Source organism: Idiotropiscis lumnitzeri, chromosome 4, assembly GCF_059441095.1.
Source record: "Idiotropiscis lumnitzeri isolate Australia: NSW breed Sydney's pygmy pipehorse chromosome 4, RoL_Ilum_1.0, whole genome shotgun sequence".
Lineage (NCBI taxonomy): Eukaryota > Metazoa > Chordata > Actinopteri > Syngnathiformes > Syngnathidae > Idiotropiscis > Idiotropiscis lumnitzeri.
Genome location: NC_142394.1, coordinates 26,273,662 through 26,300,137, shown reverse-complemented (window position 1 = coordinate 26,300,137; position 26,476 = coordinate 26,273,662). Strand labels below are relative to the sequence as shown.

The window sequence follows — 26,476 nt, the reverse complement described above, 5'->3', positions numbered from 1 at the left end:
TGTTTTTGCCCTCGCCAAAAAAAAGTCCCAGAGAGCAGATGGAAGGTGGTATTAACGTGGTAATCACTTCTGGATTGAGCGTATCGCCTAGCTGAGGACGCTGTGCAATTCCTGTTTTAAAGATTTCATTAGATTTTGTGCACGCTATCAGATAATGATATTGAAATGCGACGCGCTGTTGGGATCAGTGCTATTGACATTGCTGGAGCGCCGACGCGGACGCAGAGCTGAAATTGATGTTTGTGTGTGTGTCATTGCTTTTTTTTTTTTTTGCTCCTGCTCTTCAAATCTGACTGGGAATGAAGTGGAAAATTATGCATGTGGTGTTAGTCAGAAGGAAATTGAGACCTGAAGTCAAATACAAATAAGCCTGCAAAAGAAACAAGTGTGAAACTGAACTTTGGAAACAACAAAATAGCCCGGTGTTGTTTCAAAGTCACTGAGAAATTTGTCCTGTTCCAGATCTCGGCGATAACTTGGTAAAACTACCGAGTTTGTACTTTAAGAACCTTTTGGGGGGCAGTTTTGTGGTCTACGCTTGCTTGTCAGGTTTCAAGTGGTCCATTTAAGGGACTCTGGCACAATGGAGAAAAAAGTTTCAAGCAGGCTCTAGCTCGCTGACCGATTTATTTTTTTTTTTTCGCTGTGCCTCAAGAATTACGTGACAGTCGTGCTGAGATCGGTAAGGTCCTATTTAGCCAGGCTGATCATCCATCATATCATTAATAGTGATTGACCGATTATCAGCCGGGCCGATTATCTGCGCCGATTTTTGGCATTTTTCCGATAATCGGCATCAGGCTTTTTTTTTAACGTTCAAGGCCGTTTAAATAAAATGCTGATTTATTTTGTCTCGCTGCAGCACACCTCTCTCTCTCTCTCTCTCTCTCTCTCTCTGCTGTGCTCGTGGCCCTGCCTGCAGAAGCAGATATTCCCCCCCACAGCACTGATTGGTTCCTTGTAGCAGCCAATCAGCAGTGAGTTGACAGTTTTCTTTTTCACCTCGAGTCTCACGCACTACGGGAGAGGGCCCGCAAGCAGGAAAGGAAACAGACTTGGTCGAAACTTTTATAAATGTCAGTCGACTACAACTCACAACTAATAGAAAACTAGAGATGTTTGTGTTCATTGAACTATAAGACATGAAGCTGAGCCTGGGAGCTCCGTGGACTTTTTGTTAGACTTTTAACATGAAGTTGTCTTTTTTCTAACAACTAAAAAAAAGCTTTATTATCTTGTAAATCACTAAAGTTGTTTCATAAATATATGCTTGAAGGCATTTAAACTTAAGTTTTGGAGGTTTTACTTTTCAAAATCTTGACACCATTTTATCCCTTTTTTTCAACAAATGAATATCGGCTTGAAATATCGGTTATGGGCCTCCGTGACTACTAATAATCGGTATCGGCATCGGCCCTGAAAAAAAAAAAAGCATATTGGCCCATCACTAATCAATAACATACAAGAACGTCTCAGTCGTGGGCAGACCATGCCAGTTTCTTCTGGTGCCTGATAAATGGTAGACGCATAACCGTTTCCGTGGTAACCGGGCCCACCTTGAACCAATCTGGCGCGCGATAATCCCCGCTGTGCATCTTGTCGTTTTATAAGTGTCATTTCCTCTCATGGTCAGGTTGTGCTCAGGAGAGGAGGGATGAGTTGTGGGGGTAAGCGAGGGGGGGGGTCGGCCGGTCTCATTACTTAAGCCAAGCCATCAGTCACACTCAAGAGGCTGATCATGGAAGACCAGTCGGTGAGCGCGCGGGCTAAAGTTAGCGCTATTATCTGCCTGTCACTGGCTGGCTGCGTCGGGGTCCCTCGCGGGGAGCCAATTGTGCGAGTGGATGCCTTGCTGCGCACGTTGTCAAGCTTCGGGGATGTCACGGCCTATTCATCTTCAGCTTTCCAATTCAGTCAACGCTCCGTTCCTCGCCAAAGAAAAACATCATCTATTCACGTCCGTTTGCCTATTTCCTCTTGCAGCTCAACTCTGGAGGAAAGTTACTATCGCAAAGACCAACTTTTACTTAGTTTTGCTTTCAAAATTTGCTGAAATAATTTGCACACTTTTAGCTGTACACCTTTGGCGGATGGTTCAACTTTTTTGCCTGTATTTTACAGGACAAGGATCGTATTCAAAGATCAAAGGAAGCTATTAGAACAGTCTGATTTTTCTCCACATTAATTCCAAGATTTTAATCAAGTAAATATCGGTTCTGAGCTTCGTAAAAAATTGCAATCTAAAAGCATGATTAATCGCGATCAATTATGTACATTTTTGGGATTAATTAGTTAAAAAAAAACAAAAACAAAAAAAATATATAAATATATATTAACAGGAAAGTAGTAATTGATATTTTTATGGTTTGCAAAATGGTGCATTTTTTTTAAAACATCTAGAGGCTATTTATTAATGAATTTATTTTTGTGAAATGTTGTTAGATGAGTTCGAAATAATGTTGTGTGTTCGACTAGAATAGAAATCCCTTTATTGTCATTGTACTCAAGTGTGCAACGAGATTAGAGGGCTCCCCTCTCCAGTGCAATACAACAATAATACAGACAAATATATAAATTAGATAAATAAATAAGACTGAATAGGGCATATAGAAACACATCACAATGCTGTTTTGCAAGGTTAGGGTGGTCTCGTGTGTGTGTGTGAGAGTTCAGTATGGAGATGGCTCTCGGAAAGAAACTGTTTCTCAGTCTATTATTTGACGGTTCCAGGCCCCCCCCCCCTTAAAAAAAAAATCTCAAATCTGACCGTCTTAGGTTTAATCACCGAGTGTTGCAGATTTCCCTTGGCCAGTGCTCGCCAAAAAAAAAACGACAGATGCTGCCACAGATGAACCTCCATTCGAAATCTCATTTGCATAAACGCACCCCGCCCTGCTCCTACGATAGGCCACGCCCATGTCAGATAGGCATCTGTCATTGGAATGCGATCCCACTTCCTTACAACATGTTAGGAGGGTGTGACTAGAAAGATCATATGGGCATGGACGTGTGTGTGGGGGTGTGTGTGTGTGTGTGTGTGTGTGTGTGTGTGTAAGTGACCCCATCAGATATCTGCTGAGGATTGAGTTAACATGTCTGGGCTTTGGTATTGTTGAAGCGTGGCTTCTCAAATGATCGCTCTCTTTTGTCCTCAAGCTCCGGAAGCTGCGTCCACGGAACATTTGTGTCGCGCTCCAAGCACAGTGACCAATATGTAAATGTATAGTTTTCAATTTGAATATGAAAATTTTCACCTGTAATTTTGAGGGGATTTTTCAAATGATTTTTTTTTGTTGATTTGTTTTTCATGTCGCTAGAAACCGAAAGACCTCGCCAGTTATTTATTTATTTTTTTTTAAATCAGTTTTTAATGTTTAATTCCAGATTTATGTTTACGTGATTAATGTTTCTGGAGCAATGAGAAAAGCTAATTTCATCCAGTTCCAGAAATATTACATCATCCAAATTTGAGGCGCTCAGAGTGATCACATGGTCTAACTTGAACTGGATTTCAAAATAGCCGAATGTACCGTTTGCACACAACTAATAAAACAATACGCTTGAAGAAATGAGAAAAAGAAATGTCTTTGCCACTTTTGTGATCACGCAATCTCCTTGATGTTGCTCCGATGAGCCGTCTGTGGAATTGCAAAACGTTGGCCATCGTATCTGAGGGAGTTATCTTAAATGCCCCCCTCGCTCGAGGTACCCTTGAAACGTCGCTGGCGTAATGTATCACACGAGACTCCTTCTGGAATACAAGACACGCTGGCATTGCTGGACTACTATCTTGTATTTTTCTTCTTCTTCATTTTTTTTTTTTTCAATACCTCATCCAAGCTGTTCTCATAAATATATATTTTATGATGTTCTCACTTGGCAGCAACTGCCATTTCCTGTACTTGTTTTCATTTATTTTGGAGGCAAATTAACTTGTGTGAAAGTCTAGTCTTCTTTTAAGGGGCGTTTCAGTCTGATAACCAAAGGTCCCCAACCTGCGGGCCGTGGCCCGATACTGGTTCGCAGGCCACTTTGGACCGGACCGCCGCGAGCCACGTAGATGGAAAAAAAATAATAATAAATTGCTGTATTTCTGGTTGAATTTTTATTTGAGGCTAAAAAAAAAGGTGGCTGTTTCTTGTCCCGTCACCGTCATTTCAGTCAGACATGTCAAGGAAGCTGCTAACATTCTCAACGAAAATGTCCTCTCCGTAATGGCTAACTTCTAATTAAAGGTTACCAAATAATACATTGAGTCATTGACGGCTTGCTTCCTGGCAGTTTTAATTAGTACGACATCGTTTCCATCAACACAACGCCGTCCTGAAATCATATTCAGTCGCTAATTTAGGACGCTAACAAACCGCTAGCTAATTGCGCCATCATTATATGACACCATATAAATCTTCGGCGTTAGTGGCTACCACTGGCTAGCAGCTAACTGTTAGCATTAGATGAACCGGTCCGCGGTGCAAAAAAATGTTGGACACCACTCTGCGATTTGATTCGACTCTTCCATCTTTTTTCCACTCTACGCTGAACCTAACTTTAAACCCGAACCCCAAACCCAAAATTCTCTTCCAGTCACCCGAAAACCACAAATCCTGACCTGAGCCCGTCCATTCCCTTCTGTTGCTGAAATGTTTGACAAATCCTCGATAAAGTGCCCTCCTCCAACGGTCAAACTGGTGGCGGTTTAAGTGCTGCACCTTTGATTCATGATAGCCGCCCTCCTCATAAACCTCTTTATTATCTCCAACATAAACAATCTGATTACACTAATCCCGGATTTTCAGAATAGTCGGGATTAGGATTATAAAATGGTTACATGCCAGCGCAATCATGTCTCGAGTATATAGAACAGGCGGCGCCGAACCTAATGCCCGTGGGCCAATCTGAGACCTCCCCCATCGGAACATTTCTTTCTTCAATGCAGCGGGATTGAGTCTGCGTTTTATTTATTTATTTATTTTTTTGATTGCATCAATTTGCAGGGATTATATCTTTGCAGCAGATTGTGTCTACTTTTGGATCATCGAAGGCCTAATCATTGGAGATCATGCGAATAATGGGGGCCGGCTCATCAGATTATAGATCATCATTGTATTAAAAATTGACGTGCTGTACGTCAAGAGAGCACGAAAATTCAAGTTATGCAGAAAAATGCTTCATGATTCTTTTTATGTGAAACCTCCTAACCTCAAACCATACTCAGGTGTGGGCAAACTACGGCCCGGGGGCCACATGCGGCCCATTAAACGTTTTAATGCGGCCCGCCGAACTTGAAAAAAAAAAAAAATAATAATATTTATTTTCTAAATACTATAATAATATTTTGTTGTAATGCTTTTGTTCACTTTCATTTCAAATGAAATGTATTTTTTTTTCTCCGATGAGGTGAGCTGACCAAAACACTTCATCCTGGTCCGGCCCCTCTGTCAAATTTTTATAATTATTGAAGACAGTAAAAAGCACAAAAAGAGTAAATCTCATAAAAAGTCTAAAGCCAAAGAATAAAAATGAATTTTAAGACAAATTTTAAAGATGGCAAGCGAGTGACTTGCCTAACATTTAGCGGGAGGTCAAGGTGGGGCAAGACCATTTAATAATTTGTCAACAAGCAATAGAATCTTAAAAAGAACCCCAAAATGTAAAATGTCTTGCGAGTTCTAGTCAAGAGGCGAGCAGCAGTATTTTGGAGCAACTGGAGACGCTTGATGGAGGATCGGCTGGCTCCAAAATAAAGTGCTGCCGAGATGTGACGAAAGCATCAATTACTGTTTCAAAGTGTTACTTTCTCTTAGCCAGCTCCCTAGGATGAAAAAAAAGAATTGAACAGCACCAATTTGCGGGTCCAATTTAAAGTCACTGCCCGGTTGAAGACCAAAGCTCGAGACTGTTGGCTTTCGCTAAGGAGCAGCAGGATGAGAAATAGAAGGGCCGTCGGGACCAAACAACTTAACTTCTTTTTTCTTCATTTCCTCGGGACAAGTCAAAAGTGGCTGCCGTAATGCAACCCGAACAGAACCCTGATCTAACCCTTTTTCTCATTCTACGGACTTACCCACAAAATCCAACTCTTAAATCTACCTCACTGTCAATCCAAACCAGAAAATAACTCAACTCCTTCTGTTGTGTATACATGCAGTCCATTTTACGTGCACTCGTCCTTCTCTCCCCAGGAGTCTTCGGACATCAGCGGGGAGCGGTGCAAGTAGCGCCGAAGTGGAACAAGAAACCCGATCGCTCTGCCGTCTGACCCGAAGGGCCTGAGTGCTGAACTCCGACGTTAGCAGCGGGCGGTACGAGGGGGAGGCCATGTGGACCGCACGCCTGCTAGTCCTCGCCAGCCTCTTTGCTCCGGCCGCTCTGGGTATGTTCAACTCGGGTTCTACAAAGTGAAAAAAACGGTGCTTTTAAGCATTCCGTCTTTTGATTTAGTGTCAGTTAGTCACTTTTATTTTCATCGGACATTAAAATGAACAAGAAATCCAAGCAAACATGGTGCCACAAAAAAGCTCTCTGCCGTTATTCTGCATCTGAAATGTATTTCCCGAATGCTGCGAGACCAGCGTTCCTGCTGTTCAATCCGGTTTGCACGCTGAGAGAAAAACTTTCACACCAACGCTCTGATTATTCCAAAATATATAACGCTGACAATTTTGCATCGTTGTTCTTTCTCCTCCAAAAAATGTCGAGAGAGACGAGCACTGCGTGTGCATCGTTACGATGGAGCCGTTGCGCCGCTGGAGAGGGTATTTCTCCACCTTGACTTTTCCCCTGAGAGGTGCGCGCCAGAGAATGCTGGCCTACTTTGGGATCCCGAGTCCCTCTTTGTCTGCAAGAATGGACGGGCAGTGGGGCGTGTATAGGTTAAGGTTAGGCTTAAGGCGAGCAACACAAGTCAGACAGTGACAAGAAGAGAAAAAAAAATAGTTGTCACCACGCACGTAACAAAAGTAGCCAACATCCCCCCCCCCCCCCCGCTCACCTACGCCATTGTTTTTGGTCACGGTGAATAACAATAGAAAGATCAATGCGGCAAACAGCAGGCACATTAATCATGTGGTTGCGCGCATGTAAAAAAAAAAAAAAAAATTCCGCCTCATACTTGCCTGGCGCAATCTGACGTGAATATATCTCGTCTTTTGCTTATTAGCACCCCCTATTGGTTTGTGTGCTCATGACAAAAAACGCAGCCAGTTGTAACATGAGGACCGTGACTATGAATTCAAAAGCGATCACGTTACACAAACAATATTTAGAGCTTGCCGGCAAGAGTAAAGCGATATTGGGTGTCAAAAATGTCATGTGAGAGAGCATTCACCTTAATTGTGACTGCAGGGAGACACCCATTCACGTTTAGGGCATCTGGTCTAAAAATAAAATGTATTGTGAGAATGCTGAGAGACTGTCATTGTCTCGAATGGGATTGCGGGAGAATGCTGAGACAAAAGCATTCACACTTATTGCGAATGCAGAGAGACGCTTTCATCGTCTAGAAACAAAATGTATCGTGTGAATGCTGAGAGATAAGCGTTCACAGCAATTGTGGAATGAAGCGCTACAATGGTTTTGTGCCTCAAAAATATATTGTGAGAATGTTTGAGAGAAGAAATTTCACTTTTGCCATTGAATGTGAAACGTGTGTGAATGCTGAGAGACAAGAATCCACACTAGTTGCGAATGCAGCGAAATACACGGACATTCATGGTCTTGTGCCTCAAACATGTAGTTTGTGAATGCTGAGAAATGACTATAAGTCATATCATGAATGCTGAGAGATCATCATTCACACAAATTGCAAATGCAGATAATCATTCGCGCTGTTTGTTGAGCGTCAAACATTTCGTGTGAATGCTGAGAGATCATCATTCACACAAATTGCAAATGCAGATAATCATTCTCGCTGTTTGTTGAGCGTCAAACATTTCGTGTGAATGCTGAGAGATGAGCATTCACAGCAATTGAGAAATGAAGCGCACCAATTAAACACTAAAGGCTTTGTGCCTCAAAGATATATTGTGAGAATGTTGAGAGAACAAATGTCACTTTTGCCATAGAATGTCAAACTGTGTGAATGCTGAGAAAATAAAATCTACATTAGTTGCGAATGCAGAGAAATACACATACATTCATGGTGTTGTGCCTCGAAAATTTATTTTGCGAAGGCTGAGAAATGAGTATGACGTATTGTGAATCATTCACTCAATTTGTGAATGCAGATAAGCAAGAATTCTCACTATGCTGTTGCGCGTCGAAAATGTAGCGTAAATGCTGAGATTCCTACCAACCGTATTGCGTATCGCAAAATATCTTTTCAAACAATTCACACTCATGCCTTTGCGTATCAAAAATGGTGAGAATGCTGGGAGACCATCATCTCACATTTGTTGCCAATGCTGAACGATGAGCGATGGCGACCATTTCCACTGACGCAATTCAACATGAACGACTGATTGCGCAATTCACAGAGAACATCATGAAGTTCGATTGAATTTTTCCGTTCGTTTGTTTCTCAGCATTCCTGTTAGCTCGTATATTAGCACGGGTAGCCGTAAAAGCAGGAGATGCGGTGACGCAACGGCAAGCAGTCCAATGATTCCATGTTTGTACTTTCCACTCCAGCAGATGTGCATCCCCACAATGCACTTTTAATTCTGCCTTCCATCTTCTCAAAGGCGTCCTTGGATTTGCCTAATTGACTTAATTCATTAAATGATTTATCCACGCGGCGGTATTTGAACGCAGGGGGGGTGCACCGGAGTTGTTTGGAGAGCCCGGTGAGGCGTGCCGTGTTGTGTTGTGACAAGCAGGTGACTCTCCAAGCACTGCGACGACACGCACCGGATGCAGCGCCACATTATATTGGCACATAAATGCCGTGCCGGTGAGGAAAACAAAAGGCAACGGCGCGCTGAGAGACCAGCAATCGCACTTAGTGCAAATGCCTACGCTATTGTGCTGCTCTTCTTATTATTATTCATGTCATTGTTTTAAATGTTGTTACTATTTTTATAATTGTTATTATTAGGCGATCATTATTCTAATTAAGTACCGAAACCGCACAGTGAGAATTTCGTGGCGGTGCGGCGAGATGAGCTTTCGCGGGAATTGTGCATGCTGAGAGACAAGACGCGCAAATGGTAAAGCGCTTTGGAAATTAATTGCGAAAGCGCTGAGAGGTGAGCATCCGTGCGTATGCCGTAGAGCACAGGTGTCAAACTCAAGGCCCGGGGGCCAGATTTGGCCCCCGACCTTATTTTATGTGGCCCGTCAACTTCCACATTTTCTTGACTTTTAACAAATAGGAGATATTGACATTTATTTGCGTCAAATCCTCCCCTTTTAAAAATCAATTGAAGAATTGTTGAACAAACAAGTGCTAACTGGCTACTGATAACGTACGTCTCACAGTCGTAACGGCCCTCTGAGGGTCATTCTTCTGATTCTGAATGCTGAGACCGTCATTCAGGTTGATGCAATCGCGAATGCTCAGAGACAACCATTCACACGAATGGTCTTGCATCCCCAAAATATATTTTGAGAATGCAATTCTATTGGAGCGTTCCAAATGCATTCCAAGACTTCTCACCGCCGCGCGTAATAAAGCCATCTCCCGGCATTTAATGACAGTATTCGAGAAAATATTGCCTCGACAGGCATGCAATTCATCCACGTCGGGATGGATTCATCATATGCTTAAATCCGCATGCTGATGTAATAAATGTCACGGCAAGGCCACACAAAGCGGCAGAGGGGGGGGGGGGGAGAAAAAAGTCTTGGGCTTGTATCGCCGCTGACAGTTTGCCCTTGAAGAGGTGTCACTTTGAGGACGCTCCCCTTCTTGACGGGAATTCACTTTAATCCCGGGCCTACTTCCATTGATTCGACGACTCGCTCAGTTGGGTCTTTAAATATTTTGGGGGATTATCATTATGGATTTTTTTTATTCCCCCCCTCTACCCTGACAGCTTGTGACAAATAAAAATGACAAACCGCAAGCCAATATATATTTTTATCTAGCATATGATAACCTGCGAGTGATTTATGGTGGGTGCTGCTGTTTTGATATGCAACAGATTATTAGAAATGTTCTTTCCTGATGGGCAAATGATGGAATCTATTTGAGGGAGGCTTTTATTGGTGGCACAATTTGAGGAATACGATGTTGTACATGAAAATCCCACTTCCCCCATAACACCTCCATTTGGCACGCCACCTACAAATCCTTTCTGTTTTTATGCCCTTCTATAATGGATGCAAAATCAATAGCAACTTGATATTTGGAGTGAGGAAAAATGGCCCTCGCGGTCGTCGGCATCTGTTGTCACCGTGTTACATCGCCAAATTGCTGTCAGAAGTCACGCGCCTCGTGTGATGATTGACAGCAACGTGGCGGGTGGCAGGGTGGGGTTAAACACCTGCGTGTTTTATAGGCGCCTCGCGTATATATCTTCCCGGATAAATGAATTAGCATCTCCTTGCCGCTGAGAAAACGCTGAGTGATGCCGTTTAAATCGCTCCTGCCGCCGGGTATCGGCCCGAGCGGTGTTTAATGAGGACGGGTATCGACGGCGAGGTCAAGCGGCGGCACCGCCGGCGGATATGTGAGCACTACGAGGCGGGTGTTTCTCACCGTGTAAGGTCGGAACCAATTTGGGATATTTGAGATTTTATGCCTTTATGAGCTTCAACACGTTTTTCTTTTTCAGTTACCGGTTCAAAAAAGCAAGAATATATTTTAGATTTTTGATCGGTTGCCCGGAAAGATTGTCTGTCTGTCGATTTCCGCCTAGCCAGGCGCTGTCACAATTGATTATCAAATCACGGGACACGTTCGCACCTCCAACGTGAGACCTGCGAGAAGGCTCACTGTAACAAACTCTGATTGGCTATCGCAACTGTCTCAATTCTGAGAACCCGCCAGGAAGTATCTGAAGACTTGTTGCTGTATTATGAAATCTGCCTGGCAACAGATGAGAGCTGAATTCTGATTGGATAAAAACTCTGACCTAATATAATACAACATAATATGACATGAAAGTTATAATTATTAGAATACTGATCATGATTTCTTGACTGTGTTAGGCCAGCAGAGAAGGCCTTGAAGGTTGCCCAATATTGAAATTGTGATATCAATAGTGATGGGAAAATGAAGCTTCAAATTTGCTTCATGAACCAGTGGTTGTATTTTTGAGTCCTCTAGATGGCGCTGTTGCTTTAAATAAAGGTTTGAAAAAATGGCAGTGTCAGTGTGCTTTCAGCCCAATGTTGAACCGAGAGTGCCATCTACAGGAGTCCAAAAATACTACAACTGCTTCATGAAGCAGATTTGAAGCGTCATTTTGCCATCACGAGATATCAATACTTGACCCACCACCGTATCGGTTTTTCTTTACAACCAAATATGTACAGCTCAAGGTTGGGAAAATAGTGATCAAAGATCAAGTGTGATATCAAATTGTAACCTTGACATCATAAATAATCTTTCGAATCAAAATCCAACATTGATATCACCGCAGTCCGATGATAGCCAAGTTTCAAGCCAGTTTCAAAAATAATAATGAATGGTGAACTACGGTAGCTTTGGAGAAATAAAAAGCAAGTTATTATTGTGCCATGCCGTATTTCAATCCTTTCTTTTTGACACTTCAGTTGCCGGTTAATTTTCTGCTCGGCGTAAAAGCCTTTGAGAGTCGTGTTGCCCGAGGCCAAATGTAAACATCATTTACTTGGGAGAACAATTTGCCTGAACTGTTCCTCACTTGGAGATAAATAATCCCTCATGCATTATTGAAAAAGCGTAGCGTTCAAAGACCCCCTTCTTTCAAAGTACTCTTGCAAATGAGCTACTTGGGTTAATAATGCCGCAAACCAGGAAGTGGGTGTGACGGGCTCCCATTGGTCTAATCGAATCCGATGAATCACTCGCTGTGGGGGCGGGACCCGTCTGGACGCTTGACGTGTCGAATCAGCTCCCCTGTCTTCCCTCTGCCTTTGTCTTCCATCTTTCTTCCATTAATTCGATGAAGTCGTTCCGATGCATATGCACACAAACACACACACACACACACACCCAGTTAGCTTAGCTGGCTATTTTTTTATTCCTGTAGGAATGTAACTTTACCTGACATGATTTTTATCAGACGGCGACAACATTCTTAAAAGTTGTGAGAAATGACACGATGCTTCACGTCAGCATACTTCCTTGACACCAATGTTGTACTCTCCAATGCCTGGGCGCCATTTTAGTTAATTTTAGACAGAGCTCCAAAAATGCAAATGTGAACCCAAAAATATTTGACGACACGCCACCAATTATGTGATCTTTATCCGAAACTTCCAATTTTTGAGATCCAAATGATGGCTGACCTTAACGTCTTTGGACACATTTCCATGCGAGACAAATTGAAGTGAAGTACAAGGCCCCTGTTTTGTTACTAATGATGAGCTTTTAAATGTCATCATTGTTTCGTCCACTTCGTTCCATTGGGTTAATCAGCCCAAAATCAGCACTTGTTCCCTATTAACTCATTTGCTACCTGCCGAGTAAAAAAAAAAATGGATCTTTGACGTCTTTAGCCGTCAATGGCAGTGAATGAGTTAAAGAAATCAAAAGTCACCCTTGGGAAGTTTTTTTTGGGGGAGGTGCGATATTTTTTTTTATATGACAACTGAGGAGTCCTGCCAATCGATCATATCTCTGTGAGTCATCAATCGCAGAGTCACGGACTAAGCAGGTAATCGGAGATGTTTACCGTCTTCTGCCGGGGTGGCGCCGGCCGATGGTGCCGCTGATGACAGCCTCCTGCTCTGATGTTTTTTTAATGATCGTGTTGGGATTATGAGGTGTTCAGATTTTGACATATGTGGAGCTGGAAGAGCTGCGCTGCATTCGCTGCATTATGTTTTTTGGGACACGGGAGTGGGGCAAAGTATGGATCTAAAAGAGAAATATTATAGAAATCGATTCATAACTCTTTCGAGAAAAATAAATGGCTGCGAAAAATAAAAGTTCCCCGTTCTGGAAGGAATTTAAATATATATAAATATATATTTATATATAGCAAAAATTAAAATTGGTAACCTTACATGTATGAGAAAAATCCAAGAAAAATTGCATTCATCTAAAATTTATCTGCATTTTCCTCTGAGAAACAAATTTTTCTAATTTTGCTGTTCGGTGACAGGAGTAGTACAAAATATTTTTCTGTTAAAAAAAAATATAACCCTCCAAAGTCAACAATATATTCTGTGGTGCCTCTAATATTTTGGTTAATGAAATATTTCCATTTTCTTTTTCCTCCTCCAATCAGCAGCAAGCAACCCGAATTGGCGGCTTACATCGGCTTGTCACTTCTCAAAGCGGCGTGCTCAGAAAAAGTTTTGCTACTTCAACGAGGGGTGGCATTAAACGTCAGATAATTGAAGGCTTTCATTGTCCCTCCCCAACCCAAAGTGAATCCAATTAGTGTTGAGCCGCGATGTTTTCAATGGCAGGAGCACTTTGCTGCCTTTTTGGGATGATGTGTCAAACAAAGCAAAATGACACCATAACGAGCACCTCCTTTTGTCGCGACACCTCAAAAAGCGCCGTTTTGTTTTCCATTAGTTTGCATTTGCGCGTGCGTGAAGACGAGCGTCGCTAACGAAACCCTCACGCGTCCACTTCCGTATCTTTAGTGAGCCACATGCTGCTTCACCACATCTTTTGTTCCCTCCCCGCAGCTTTCAGCCGCGCTCCCATCCCCATGGCGGTGGTGCGTCGGGAGCTGTCGTGCGAAGGCTACCCCATCGAGCTGCGCTGCCCGGGCACCGACGTCATCATGATCGAAAGCGCCAACTACGGGCGCACCGACGACAAGATCTGCGACGCCGACCCGGCGCAGATGGAGAACATCCGATGCTACCTGCCGGACGCCTACAAGATCATGTCGCAAAGGTAAAGGCGGATTTCTTTGGAATCTCCACTGCGGATTAGATTGGTCGCTTGGTGTGACCAATATTGAGCAGTGGCGGACGGTCAAGGCCTTCTAGGCCTTCTTTGCTGGCCTAACATAATCAAGAAATCATGATCATATTCTTCACATTGATGTCATATTATATCCTGGTGTTGAATTTTTAGTTTACAGTTTTTATCCAATCAGAATTCAGCTTGCTTGTGTTGCCGGGCAGATTTGACGATACCAGGAGCAGGCTTTCAGAAACAATCGTGCGAGCTTCTGTTCTGTCTCTCAAGGTGGCTCTTACCATTGATTGACAGTTGCAATAGCCAATCGGATCACAAGTTGATGACAGTAAGGCCTTCTTGCTCGCCCTTGAAGGGGATGAACGGCTTTGGTGTAAATAGGGATTATTCATGTAGTAATAACCATGTAACAAACAAAGGGCTAAGCTAACAAGGCTGGCGGGTAAGAATTTATATTCTTTGTCTTCTTCAAGTGAAGCAGAGTACCCATGGAATGCAATTATGTTAGCTCAAGCTTTAGCCAGCTAAGCTAACAAGGCTAGCTATGTACTCTGGGATGGAGCGTCAAAGAAAGAGCTAATTCAGTCCGGAGCAGGTGGTTCGTCATCATGCGGGGAGCCAACTCGCCTCTTTTTTTTGTCTTTTCTTCCATCTGATATTTGCTTTCCTCGCACTTCGTCGTCTTTTCTTTCATCTCCCCTGCTCCTCCGCTGTCACTTTTTTTTTTTTTTTTTTTGTCTTCTTCATCTGCCCGCCCGCGTTTAATTGGCAGGTGGGAGTTGACAGCGCGCACGTGATGCTTCTGCCCTGAAGCAACTGGGTTCACGCTCCTTCCTCAACACTTTGATAAGTTTGCTGGCAAAAAATCAGCGATGGAAAAGAAATCTACAAACAAAAAGCTAAAAGTCATCATCAGAAAACTGGACGAGCAATTTGAGCAAAAGTTGACTTTCGTCCAGTTAGGCTCATGTGAAGCAACAAAATACTTTATTTTTTTTTTAATAAAACGGCAATGGACAAAATGGTTCTTTATGGCATTTTTGTGGGTGTACTCCTGATAGACAGGCCAAGCAAATTTCATGTTGCCGCTGGAAACTGGTTTCAGGGTGACTTTAACAAAAAAAAAAAAAAAGAGCTTTATTCGAGTTTTATGTTTTATGGCATATGTGCCTAAAATCCTAAAATTCGTTTCCGTGGTCTACTCGTGACAGACCAAATTTTACAATGTGAAGGGAAATTGGCTGCAGGGGTTTGGCTCTCACTCAAAACTTATAAGCGTGATTTATTCCGTCCGTCTCAAGGATGCTTGCAAGACATTGAACAGGAAGTCGATGCTTTTGGGCTCAAGAGGTCATTTCATGGCGATCGGTCGCCGTTTTAGACACCAAAACTGTCAATTTGCCTCCCTACTGTGACATAGGACACAGGAAAAAAATTACTAGCCGAGCCCCAAAAAGGGGCGTGTCTTAACGTCTTAGTACTGATGTCATTTTTACATGCAAACATATCACTGTATTTTCTGGACTATAAGACGCACTCGTATATAAGCCGCTGGGACTCTTTTGGGGGGAAAAAAAATAGAAAAGTTTTCTTTGTTGAAAAAAAAAAACGAGTTGATTACTGCATATACAGAACGAGCCTTTTAACACGGCAACAACTTTGCTCATTAAAACAAAACAGACCCGAGAGAAAAAAAATACAATCTAAATTGATTTAGCATATTTTCTGAACTATAGAACGCCCCCTAGTGGTGAAAGAAAAATCCACAGAAAAGTCGCTCCGTTTTATTAGCCGCATTGTTCAAAATTGAGGAAGAAAGTAGCGGCTTATCGTCCGGAAAATACGTTATATAAGTTCCAATGTTAGTGTCAATCAAGTGTCCCTTTAATTCGCCGCCAATCTTGATCTCAAATCAAAAGCAAATCAACCTCGAAATAATTCTGTAATTCATTAGAGTGGTTTACAAATTTGAATTTCACGATGACTCTATTTGAGATTTCGAGATGACTCTATTTGTCGGTCGGATTCCAGTGAGTCGATAATAAAGCGCCACCCTGATTTGAGAGTTTAATTCGTTCCGTGACCGTGCTGTGTTTCCTAAAAGCAATGTGCATGTTTTACTTCAAACTAGGCCATGCAGCTGAATATTCATGGAACGCTCCGCCATCATTCTGATATGGAAAAAGTTAGCAGGTGGTTGTGTTATCTGGAGGGATTCTGTTGGATTTAGTTGCATCTCTGCCAGTGCATTCACAGTTCACGGCGAGAGATGATTGCAAATCTGCGGGCTTCGTCGTCGAAGTTCCCGCTGGAAACGGGTTTTCTCAAATCGGTGTATACACATGCCGTGCCCCAAATAACGCTTGATCTACTTCACCGATAAACGCCTCAACTCAAACAGACGCCACCTCACTCAATCAGCGGCGGGCATTTTCTCGTTATTTCTCCCGGGCACGTTCTCAAGGGTTTCGAGAGTGGCCTCTGCCGCTATCCTGTGAGAGCTAATTATGCCGGGCTATTTTCTGAGCGGGCGTGCATGTCGATATCGCACAGCGGGAACGCTCCCCGTCACCCCGTGCCGCATTCTTATTCATGAGTCTTAATTCCGTCTATGGCCTTCGCGGTCACCGGACCGTGGTTGTTCCTCGCTGCGGTCGAGAAAAAGAAAAAAAAAAAAGTGCTGGTCGCGGCGGAAAGGAACGTCGCTTGTAGGCCCCTCCCACTCCTTGTTTGCTTCTGACATGTTGAAGATTGCTGCCTTAAAGCACATTGTGTCCTTTCAGAGTGCTGACATCGTCCACAAGGTACGCTGGATGCGGTGGGAGCTGTATTAAGCGCGCACACACTCTTTCGTTTTTAGTGCGGGGTGGTTAGACTGGCTTCTGTTGGAATTCCTGTAAGGGAAGAATTTTAGAAAAAAAAATAAAATAAAAATATATATATATTTATATATTTTTTTTTTTGTAATTAAATATATATATTGGGGTTGTCAAAATTTGTCTTACCTCTGAAAATTGGCGATTAATTTTCCATTTTTAACACAGTTTAACTGAGTTAACCAGTTGCATTAACTAAAAAAATAATCAGCTGATTTTGCAAAGCCAAATTCAAATAATGTACCATATTAGCTGTACATCGTTAGCACATCATCTCAGAAGAAAACACCCTGCTCAAGTTACCACTGGGCCAACGCTGCTGGAGTGAGAGAACTAAATGTACTGTATACATTTGGAGAATTGTCTCGAAGAAAAATGCCTGATTTCGTTTAGATCGGATTCACGAATCAAAGAAAGCTATTAGAACAGTCATTGAATTGAAATCTCTTGCATATTTGTTAATTTTACATTCATTCCACGACAATATTCAAGTAAAGTTCATAAAAAATATTAGTTGAAAAATGCGATTAATCGCAATTAATTACAGAAATCGTTTGCGATTAATTAGCAGAAAAAAGCACTAATATGAACACAAATAATAAATATCTTAGCTTGATTATAGAATTTTCAAGTGCATGTTTTAAGTGTTACCCCTCTTTCATCGTGATTTTATATATATATATATATATATACGTATATATACGTATATATATATATATACGTATATATGTATATATATCATACACGACACACCGGCAATGCTAATTCCTGCAAAGTTTTTGTCCTTGGGTCTGGACAGACCATGTCAGTGAAGTTCAACCGGCTCTCCATAAAACATGAAACTCTTCTATCGCTTCTCCACGATACGTGAGCCAGAGAAATCCTCTTGTTGTATTTTTATTGGTTGGGAATTTCTCTTATCGCACCTTGGAAAAGTACAACAATTTGTTTGCGAAATGCAAAGCCCACTTCTGCCCGTAACAGATCCGCTCGGATTATTGTTGAACTTTTCCTTGAAAATGAATAATTAAGGACGCGAGCAGCTCTCAAACTTTTTATGACGCGCTTCCTCTTTGGGGGAAAACATGTTGGATGGTGTTAGTTGAAAATGGTGTGACATGCTCGTCGATGCAGAACACGATGTTACCGGACCGTCTGCCTTACAGGATGTGATGCTCAGACAACCTAATAGCAGCAGCTCCAAATAAATTGGAAAAAAAATGAAGCGTAGCTGTCAGATGTTTTTTGATGATGAAGGATACCGGGGAGTGAGTGGCGGTGCCAGGCGGGGATTGTGTGGACCAGAGAGAGGCTTCAAGCCCAGATCAAAGATGGTTCATCTGAAACCCGCGCTTGCCGCTCTTCTAGCCTGCTGAGGCCGCCGCCGCCGCTGTCGCCATCACAATCAGCCTGTCACCTTGAAAACTTGATGGGATTTGCGCTACCTCCGATTCAAAACTTGGCCACCATTTGATTATTTTTCCAAAACCATGTCTTTCAACCCCAAAAAGTTATTATATGGTGTTAGAATAAGATACAAGTGACCCGGAAGCGCTTTAAAAGGACGGTGACGGACAGAGGGCAATTAATTTTATGAATAATGACGAAGGGACGATAACGGAAGGGTGCCCAGGTCACAAGCAGAGGGTGGACACTGCAACGCAGTCACTACGCTATGAGACGAGGGCTGAGGAAGCCTCGTTATGCAAGATGAATACATTTGGGTCTTTTTAATGAAACCTGTAATAAGACATTCGTAAACACGTTATACTAATAAGCACTAGCAAAGCATTTGTAAATATTTAAATCATCGTTTATAAAGCATGTTTCTGACACAAATAATCATTTAAGTATAGTTTGTCACTACCTCATTAATATGACGTCATTCAAAGCATTTTCATAAATACCCCTTTGTCATGCTTATTGGAAGCTTTTATTTGTTTATTGTTTTTTTATTACCCCAAAAGCATTCCTCGTGGGAAAATTGTTTTGATTTTCCATCGCTACTACGACGTCTAATACTCTCCAGTGTGCACACTATTCTCTAGCGCTCCCCCAACACAGCTCCCCCGACCCGACTACAATCTTCTTCTGCAGCATGCTCCTGGCGGAGCGCTTACATCACTGCTGCCTCCTGCTCGATTTTTTTTTTTTTACATGACTTTCAATACAGACAAGGCTCGTTCTCGGTCATAAGTTGCGTCAGACCCTTCTGCACACTATGACGTAAAAAAAAAAAGACAAAGACGTAATTTTACGTCTTTGGTAGGCGGGTCATATGCTTTTCAAAGACGTACAAGTACGTCTTGGGGAATAAAAGAGTTGAAACTTGCAGGTTATCACTTGTGACTTGTTTGGCTTCCTTCCATTTCTGTCGAGTACAATTCAGTATATTCACCTGCGTGCTGAAATTGTTGTGAAATTAATGCAAAGTAAAGTAATAAAGTGCCACAAGATGATGGCATATTTACGCCGTTTTTTTTTTAGAATCCCGTCCGTGCATTGCTTTTGTTCCTCCAGCACCTTCCTTTTTGCATCGAACACGGAGGTCACTCACCACCCCTCGCTGGCCTTCCATTATTGAGATGGGCGGCGTCGCATCGATTGCAACAAGGCGCTGATATTTGATTGTTGGCTGTGTTGTATTTTTTGGGAGGAGGAGGAGGAGAAGGAAGGGAAATAAAGAGAAAGGGAGGCGCATCGGTCGCTCGTGGCTGGTGGAGATAGAGCGGATTGTTATTGTAGTCACCTTCATCCCTTTTTTTTTGTACGTGTGCGGTAATTAGTGGCTTAACACCCTTCCGCAAGCTAAGCTCTGCGCGTTTCGGGGGGAGCTTGTGAAGACGGCGGCGCTTTGAGCGCCGACCCCCGAGATGGACACGGGGAGTTTCCATGGTGACCGTGGCTGGAGATGAAGGATTGGTGCTTGAAGGCAGCGGAGTGAATGTGAAACGGAGATTGGACTTGCTTGTGTGTGTGTGGGGGTGATACACTGTGTGTATTGATTTGTGTGTGGATTGGAATACAGTACAGTGCATGGAGTCCACCTCCATTTGCCAAAAACGGATGTTAGCCCCAATCTTTGCGGCATTCCGGCCTTGCTAATCTTTACAATTCTAACCCGATTTTTTTCTGGCAAAAATTGAGACAAACGGGCCGGTACCATTCCGATCACGTTGCGTCTTCCCCACGGGCTCAAACATACATTTTATTCATCGGTTAATGTTTTCTTTTTCTTGAATAATATATGATTTGAAATACAATAAAAGAAAAAGTCAATAAATGAATAATAATAGCAAATAAACGGCAAAGCAAAGCTGCGAGGCATTTTTATTTATATACATACAACCAAAAGCAAATCGAACGGCATTAACAAACAAAGACAACAAAAGTAGCTAAAAAAAAATGTAATTAATTAAAGGCTAAAAGAATGTCCAATGACAACATTTAAGCAACAAACGGAAAATTTCAAGACATATTAAAGCAAAGGAAAGAAATAAAAAGAAGATTTCTGAAACTCCAAAAACAAAAATCATCGGAGCCGCTTCTCCTCTTGAGGGTCGCGGACATGCCACAACCTATCCAAACTGTCTAAAATACGTGCAGCATTACACGTAAATGCTGCTCCACCATGTTTGCTGTTAGTCAGCTAGCCCGACTGAGGTCACTCATTGGCCACGCCCCCTTTAAAGTCATGCGTGACTTTGGATGTGTTGCCATCCGGTACAGAAAGAGTCAAACATAATTCGTCACCTCCTACCTTGCATGTGGAATTATCATTTCTCTTTCAATATGTGTCACGTTAATATTCATATCACTGCGGTTGTTGAAAAATATGGCTGCCCCCCCCTCACCCCCCCGGAATGCGATTAAAATGGGCCTACGGGCCGTGGAGTCCCAAGGGGCCCTTCTTGGCTTTGGAAGATAAATCAAGCGTCAGCAGCCAGATAGGGAGCGGCGTGGTTTGTTGGCAAGAATAGAAAAATTCATGGCGGAAATCGTAAATCATTAGATGGGCAGGCCCCAGCGAATAAGACTCACCCGCCACACAAATCGATTGGGGAAGTCATTGCGCATTCCGCTGCCTCGTTGCTGTACAGGTGCTCCCCAGAGTTTGGATTTACATGCGCATAACGGGGAAGTTGCATTCCCGTGGAAGGATTCAAATGAGGTGGATTGCATGCATATTACAAGCAGAGGGCTGTTCTTTTTATTTTTATTTTTTTGCATGGTGGAAAATTGTCATTATGTCGCTGTGACAGGCGAGTACGCTGCCGTTTATTTACGCTCGCACGGAATGGGAGGTGGAAAAGTTGAATTTTCTTTTGCTTTGGCTGCGACTTGCAATGTTTTTGTCATTTTGAAAATATTGGTTGATTTTTAAGAAATGATGCTGTGTTTCTATATTTTTTTCATAATAGTTAATTTTCATATTTATTATTTAAATATTTCTGTTAAATATTTGTCACTGATTTTCCAATTTTTGAATATTTTCTGCAATTATTTTAATTTGTTGTTTTGCTTTCGTACAAAAATTTCAAACTATTTAAATTTTCCTTTTACTTTATATTTCCTTTCTGTTATATTTTCTGCTGTAATATTTCTTCTTATTTTCAATGGCGTTTTTAGAAAATGTCGATATTTTCACATTTCTGTCATAATTTTAAGTATGGTTTCTTATTTTGGGTTATTTTATTTATTTATTTTATTGATGGTTTTTTGTTTTTCCTCTCACGCTTTTTTTTTCAATATTTTGATATTTTTAATAATCATAATAATAATAATTATTTATTCATTTTTTTATTCTTATTTATGTAGCGCTTTTTTGGACACTCAAATACGCTTTAATTCAGTATTTGTTTCAATATATTTTGTCTAATGATTAAATTATTCTCTAATCACTTGTCTAGTTTCTTTAATGCCTGTATTTTTAGCTAATAATTTGAATCCTTTTCAAATTGTCTAACATAATACAATGAACTTTGACAGTACAACCGAGAACGAAACCAGCTTTCTTACAAAGCGGCGATCCAATAGATCCGTTGATACCGATACCAAACGATACAATAAAAAAAAGATATAGGCCAAGTCGTCCCCAATTGTTTCTGCTTATCTTGTTTTATATTTTATGGATGGATATGATATCATATTAACTTGTGCCCATTTCAAAGTCCCTCCAGAGGCCCGTGTTCCAATTCTGCGAGCTTATCTCCTGACGCACAAAAATTAGAGAGCGGGATGCAAACATCTTGTGAAAGCCGCTAATCTGCACCAGTGGCTGAGAAGGATTAGGCAAAAACAAAACCAAACAAGCAAAATAAAGCAAATCTATAAGACGAGTCGCCTTTTCAAGCTCACTGCAAATGACGCTCCATTCAGACCAAAATGGCTTCCTTCCTGTGTGGTTTCAATATTTGTTTATTTATCACTGATCATTTTTATTTTTGCTATTATTCTTCTACGATAATTCTTTACTATTGGAGTGTTAGAATTATATATATTTTTTTTTTTTTAGTTTTTTTGTATAAGTCATCCAAAATGTTTGATCTGACTTTTGGTCATTTTTGTATGGAGTATAAAACTTGCCTTGGTGTCAAACTCGCGATGGAACAGCTCTTTAATTCATGTGTACATTTTACGGCTTTGTTGTCAGAGAGTAGCACAAGAGTTCTACTTGTAATGGAAAGTCGTGTGTGTGTGTGTGTGTGGCGCGCCGGGAGACAAGTGGAATGAGAGAAGATGGATGCGGCGGCTTGCAGCTGGGAAAGATAATGAATGAAGTAGACCGTGGGAGGCGAAGACCATCACTAAAAGCGTAATGGCTCCCTACAGAGGGACCAGGATATTGACCCGTCCGTCACTTTCCTCCCTCTCAAATAAATACAATTCCTCACCAGCGCGTGCACGGCGCGGCCGAGACGCAACGCAAACACTAAAAGCGAAAAAGACAGGAGGCGGGACCGCTTTTGGTTTACTCGTTCCGAAGCGCCGCTCGACGCTTTTGATGGAGAGAGGCCGTCTCGCCGAACAAACACGCGAGGACCACCCGCACCCTGACGGCTCGCCGCTCGGAAAGCTTCCAAAAAGGCAAAAGTGTTTGTCTGCTCTACGTAGCCTGGCCAGAACATTAGGTACACCTGCAATGTAAATCCTTTGCAATTAAATACAGAAATGTCCAATTCTGTTGTTTGCTTTGCGAGAATGACGAGATTTTGCTCAGGAGGACCTGCTCGCTGTGCTAGTTGCTATGGTAACTGGCCCAAAACAATGTCAGCCACGTAATGATAATGATGATAATAATAATCTGCCGCACGGTGACTGACGAGTTAGCACGTCCGCCTCACAGTTCAGTGGGTTCCATTCCGCTCCGGCCTTCCAGTGCGGAGTTTGCGTGTTCTGCGTGGGTTTTCTCCGGGTATTCCGCTTTCCTCCCGCATTCCCAAAACATGCATAGCAGGTTGATTGGACAATCTAAATTGCCCTGCGATTGGCTGGCAACCGGTTCCGGGTGTACCCCGCCGACAGCCCGAAGACGACTGGGATAGGCTCCAGCCCCCCCCCCCCCCGAGACCCTCGTGAGGAGAATCGGCTCAGATAATGGATGGATGGATAATAACCTTGATGGTCGTTGTTGTGTTGTGTTGCTTCGGGGTCCACAATCCATTCGGGTTGAAAACATTTTGAAAAATGGAAAAGCCGACGGGGACTTTATTTAAGTGAGCGCGTGGTCACAGCAACTCCATGATGTCATTTCTACTGAGTCATGGAGCCCGCTTTTTTATTTTTTCCTTCTCTTCCTGTTTTCGTAACACGTTTGGTCATTTCTGGGAGGAGATAACCCAAGTGCAAATAATTTTGACACATTTTGGTGGAAAATTGTCGCTGTGACAGCCGAGTATGCTGCCTTTTATTTACGCTCACACGAGAGACGAAATAGAAGATAGGAACAGTCAGATTGACGTTTACTACTTGTTTTTCTTTTCTTTTTTTTTTATAAAATATTGTTGTGCTTTTTGTGTAATGTTTCTTTATTTTTTTGTCTATCATTTTGTATTTGGTGTTTAATATTTATAGATCGTTTCATAATATTTATTTTTTTTATATTTAATCTTTAAATATTTCCGTTGAATATTTTTCACTGATTTTCCAATTTTCTAATTTAAAAAAAAAATCCATCTAATATTTTGTTTTATTTCTTTTCGGCCAATAATATGATTGTTTTTAAACGACTTGATATTTTCTTATCGAATTGTTTAATCTAATATATATATAATAGTTAAATTTTTCATTTAATATTTTAATATTTCTGTTAAATATTTTTCACTTGTTTTCAATTTTTTTTTCTTCAAATATTTTCTGCAATTATTTTAGTTTTTGAGAATTGTTTTCATCCAATAATTTGATTTTGTTTTCAAACTACTTGATATTTTCTTATCTAATAAGTTTTATTTTTTTCTACAATAATATATTTTTTCTTATTTTCTAATACTTTCATATTTTTTCCAATATTTCCTGGTTTTTAAAAAATAAATAATATCAATATTTTCAAACTTTTGTCAATATTTTTTGCTTTTTGCAACTCATTGTGCTTGCTTGTTGTAAGAAATCTTATCAAGTCAAAATTTCCTATCATATTGGCGGGCGATTATGCTTTAATAAAATAATGTCATAACTTTTTTTAGGCTAGTTTTTGCCGTGTTGTAGATTTCAAACATAGAAATATTCTACATACGTCTGGACCATCCGGGTCATTTTTTTTCCCCCAGTACTGGTCCCACTCTTAATGGATCTACGACGCACTCATGACGGGTCTGCAACGAGCCATCGGAGAATCTCCGGTGTTGAGCAGCACTGGGCGATTACAGCGATTACAATTTGTGCTTACATGCAGCTCTGCTCCTCTGGTGCTGCCTCGCCGCTTGTCAGCTGGCGCCCTGCTCTCGAATCTGCCCGACGACAGAATAGAAAGGGTTGGGGAAGCTCGTCGGGTATGTAAAAGAGATGGACTGTGGCCAAACCTGTGGGGGTTGATTCAAGATGGCCATGTAATCCGGAGCGAACGCCATCTGATGTCAAGCAATGGCGGAGATGCAGGATTTTCAACGAGCCATCCCACAAAAAAAAAAAAAAAAAAAAAAAATGCCAAGTATTGACATTGTCGAAAAAAGATCATTAACGAATTGATGTCAACATAGAAAACTGCGGCTTATAGTCTGGTCTTTATTTTTTAGAAAAGAGTTGCTGCGGCTTTTATGCGGGTGTGCCTTATATTCCGGAAAATACGGTACTCCTTTGATGCTAAATGCTAGGACGGAGTATCGATTACAATTTGGTGAATCGATTCGATACGCAAGCTCTCGATTCGATTCCATTCTCGATTCACGGTTTACTTTGAGTTTCGATTCAATCAAGGATTTCACGCAGCACCAATTTTACTTTGGTATGGAAGGCATTCTCAGAAAAACCGATATTGAAAAGGAAATTCGATTAAAAATCAATACATTGATTTTTTTTTTTTTTTTTAAATTCCAGCCCGACTGAAATCTTCAATGCGGCATCTCAAGTGACGTCTCTTTGAATACATGTGGGGGGTTAAGCGACCAAAAGCCAAAGAAAAAGCAAACCTTTCCTCCCAGAGCTGACGTTTTTTTTTCGTCGGCGAAAGCGCTGCAGCGGCGCCGATAAAGGGGATTGTGCATGTAGGTCAAGATGAAGGCTTCTGGATTAAAGTGCGCAATCATCCCATCGGATACACATGATGTTGTTTAATCCCTCAAGAGGAACTTATTACAAACTGTGATTGCATTTGGTCCCGGCTTAACAACAAGGAGAAAATACGTGCATGACATCCGGCCATGATCCGCCGAGCCCGCCGGTCCTCGGCTTTCATTCGCTTCTACGTGTTTTGTCAAAGGTCGAAGTGGAGTCCACTCCAGCCCAAATGGGCTGCGAGGCGGCCACTAACTGTAATTGTCTCTCACTCACAGTGAGTTTGAGCCCTTGTTTACTTGACGGGCATTTACCGCCCGGGAACGAGCTCCTCGGAGGATGGACCGAGGTGGTGCCGGGGGGGGGGGGCACACGGACCCATAAAGCGAGACACTTGACCGACCTTATCTCATTACTGGCTTGAAATTAGATGGAACCCCCCATCCCTTTTTTTTTCTTTTTACATGTCTCTCATCGGTTCGATTGTTTAGCGGGCATCCAATCAATGTTAATTAAGGTGTCGAGAATCCTTTAATTGCGCGGTATGAATCATTTGTCAGACCCTTTGCCTTGACCTTCGCAAGCGGCCGTCGCTGAGAAGAGGGAAAGAAATAGCGTTGGTTCTATATGTTGCAAGATAATCCTGGGCCGCTAACGAGTATAGATTTGAGGAAGGCCCAACTCGGAGAATTGAGACAAACCGAAATAATGTGTGCAACGTTCAAGAAAGAAGACTCGCGCTTTCCATTTTTGATTCCAATTTTTTTTTTCCGTGTGACAGATTTGAATCTCTCACATGGATTGACGAGTGTGCCGGTTATTTTTTTTCTTTAATTCAGGCGCAGGCGGTAAGACGATTATAATGCAATAATTTTGCCAATTTCATGAAATCAAAACATTGCTGGATGAAATCCTTTTT

At 41.8% G+C, this 26,476-nt stretch overlaps 1 protein-coding gene across 15 annotated transcripts in view; it reads left to right on the top strand.

Annotated features, from left to right (window-relative positions):
* LOC148338882 (adhesion G protein-coupled receptor L3-like) overlaps positions 1-26,476 on the top strand; it is a 129,767-nt gene that overhangs the window by 36,801 nt on the left and 66,490 nt on the right. For all 15 annotated transcript variants that reach the window (XM_088292693.1, XM_088292692.1, XM_088292682.1 and 12 more), the window contains exons 4-5: positions 6,183-6,373; positions 13,732-13,945. In XM_088292693.1, the coding sequence (XP_088148819.1) occupies positions 6,319-6,373; positions 13,732-13,945 (269 nt within the window). In that variant the 5' untranslated portion in view covers positions 6,183-6,318. The remainder of the gene's footprint in view (positions 1-6,182; positions 6,374-13,731; positions 13,946-26,476) is intronic.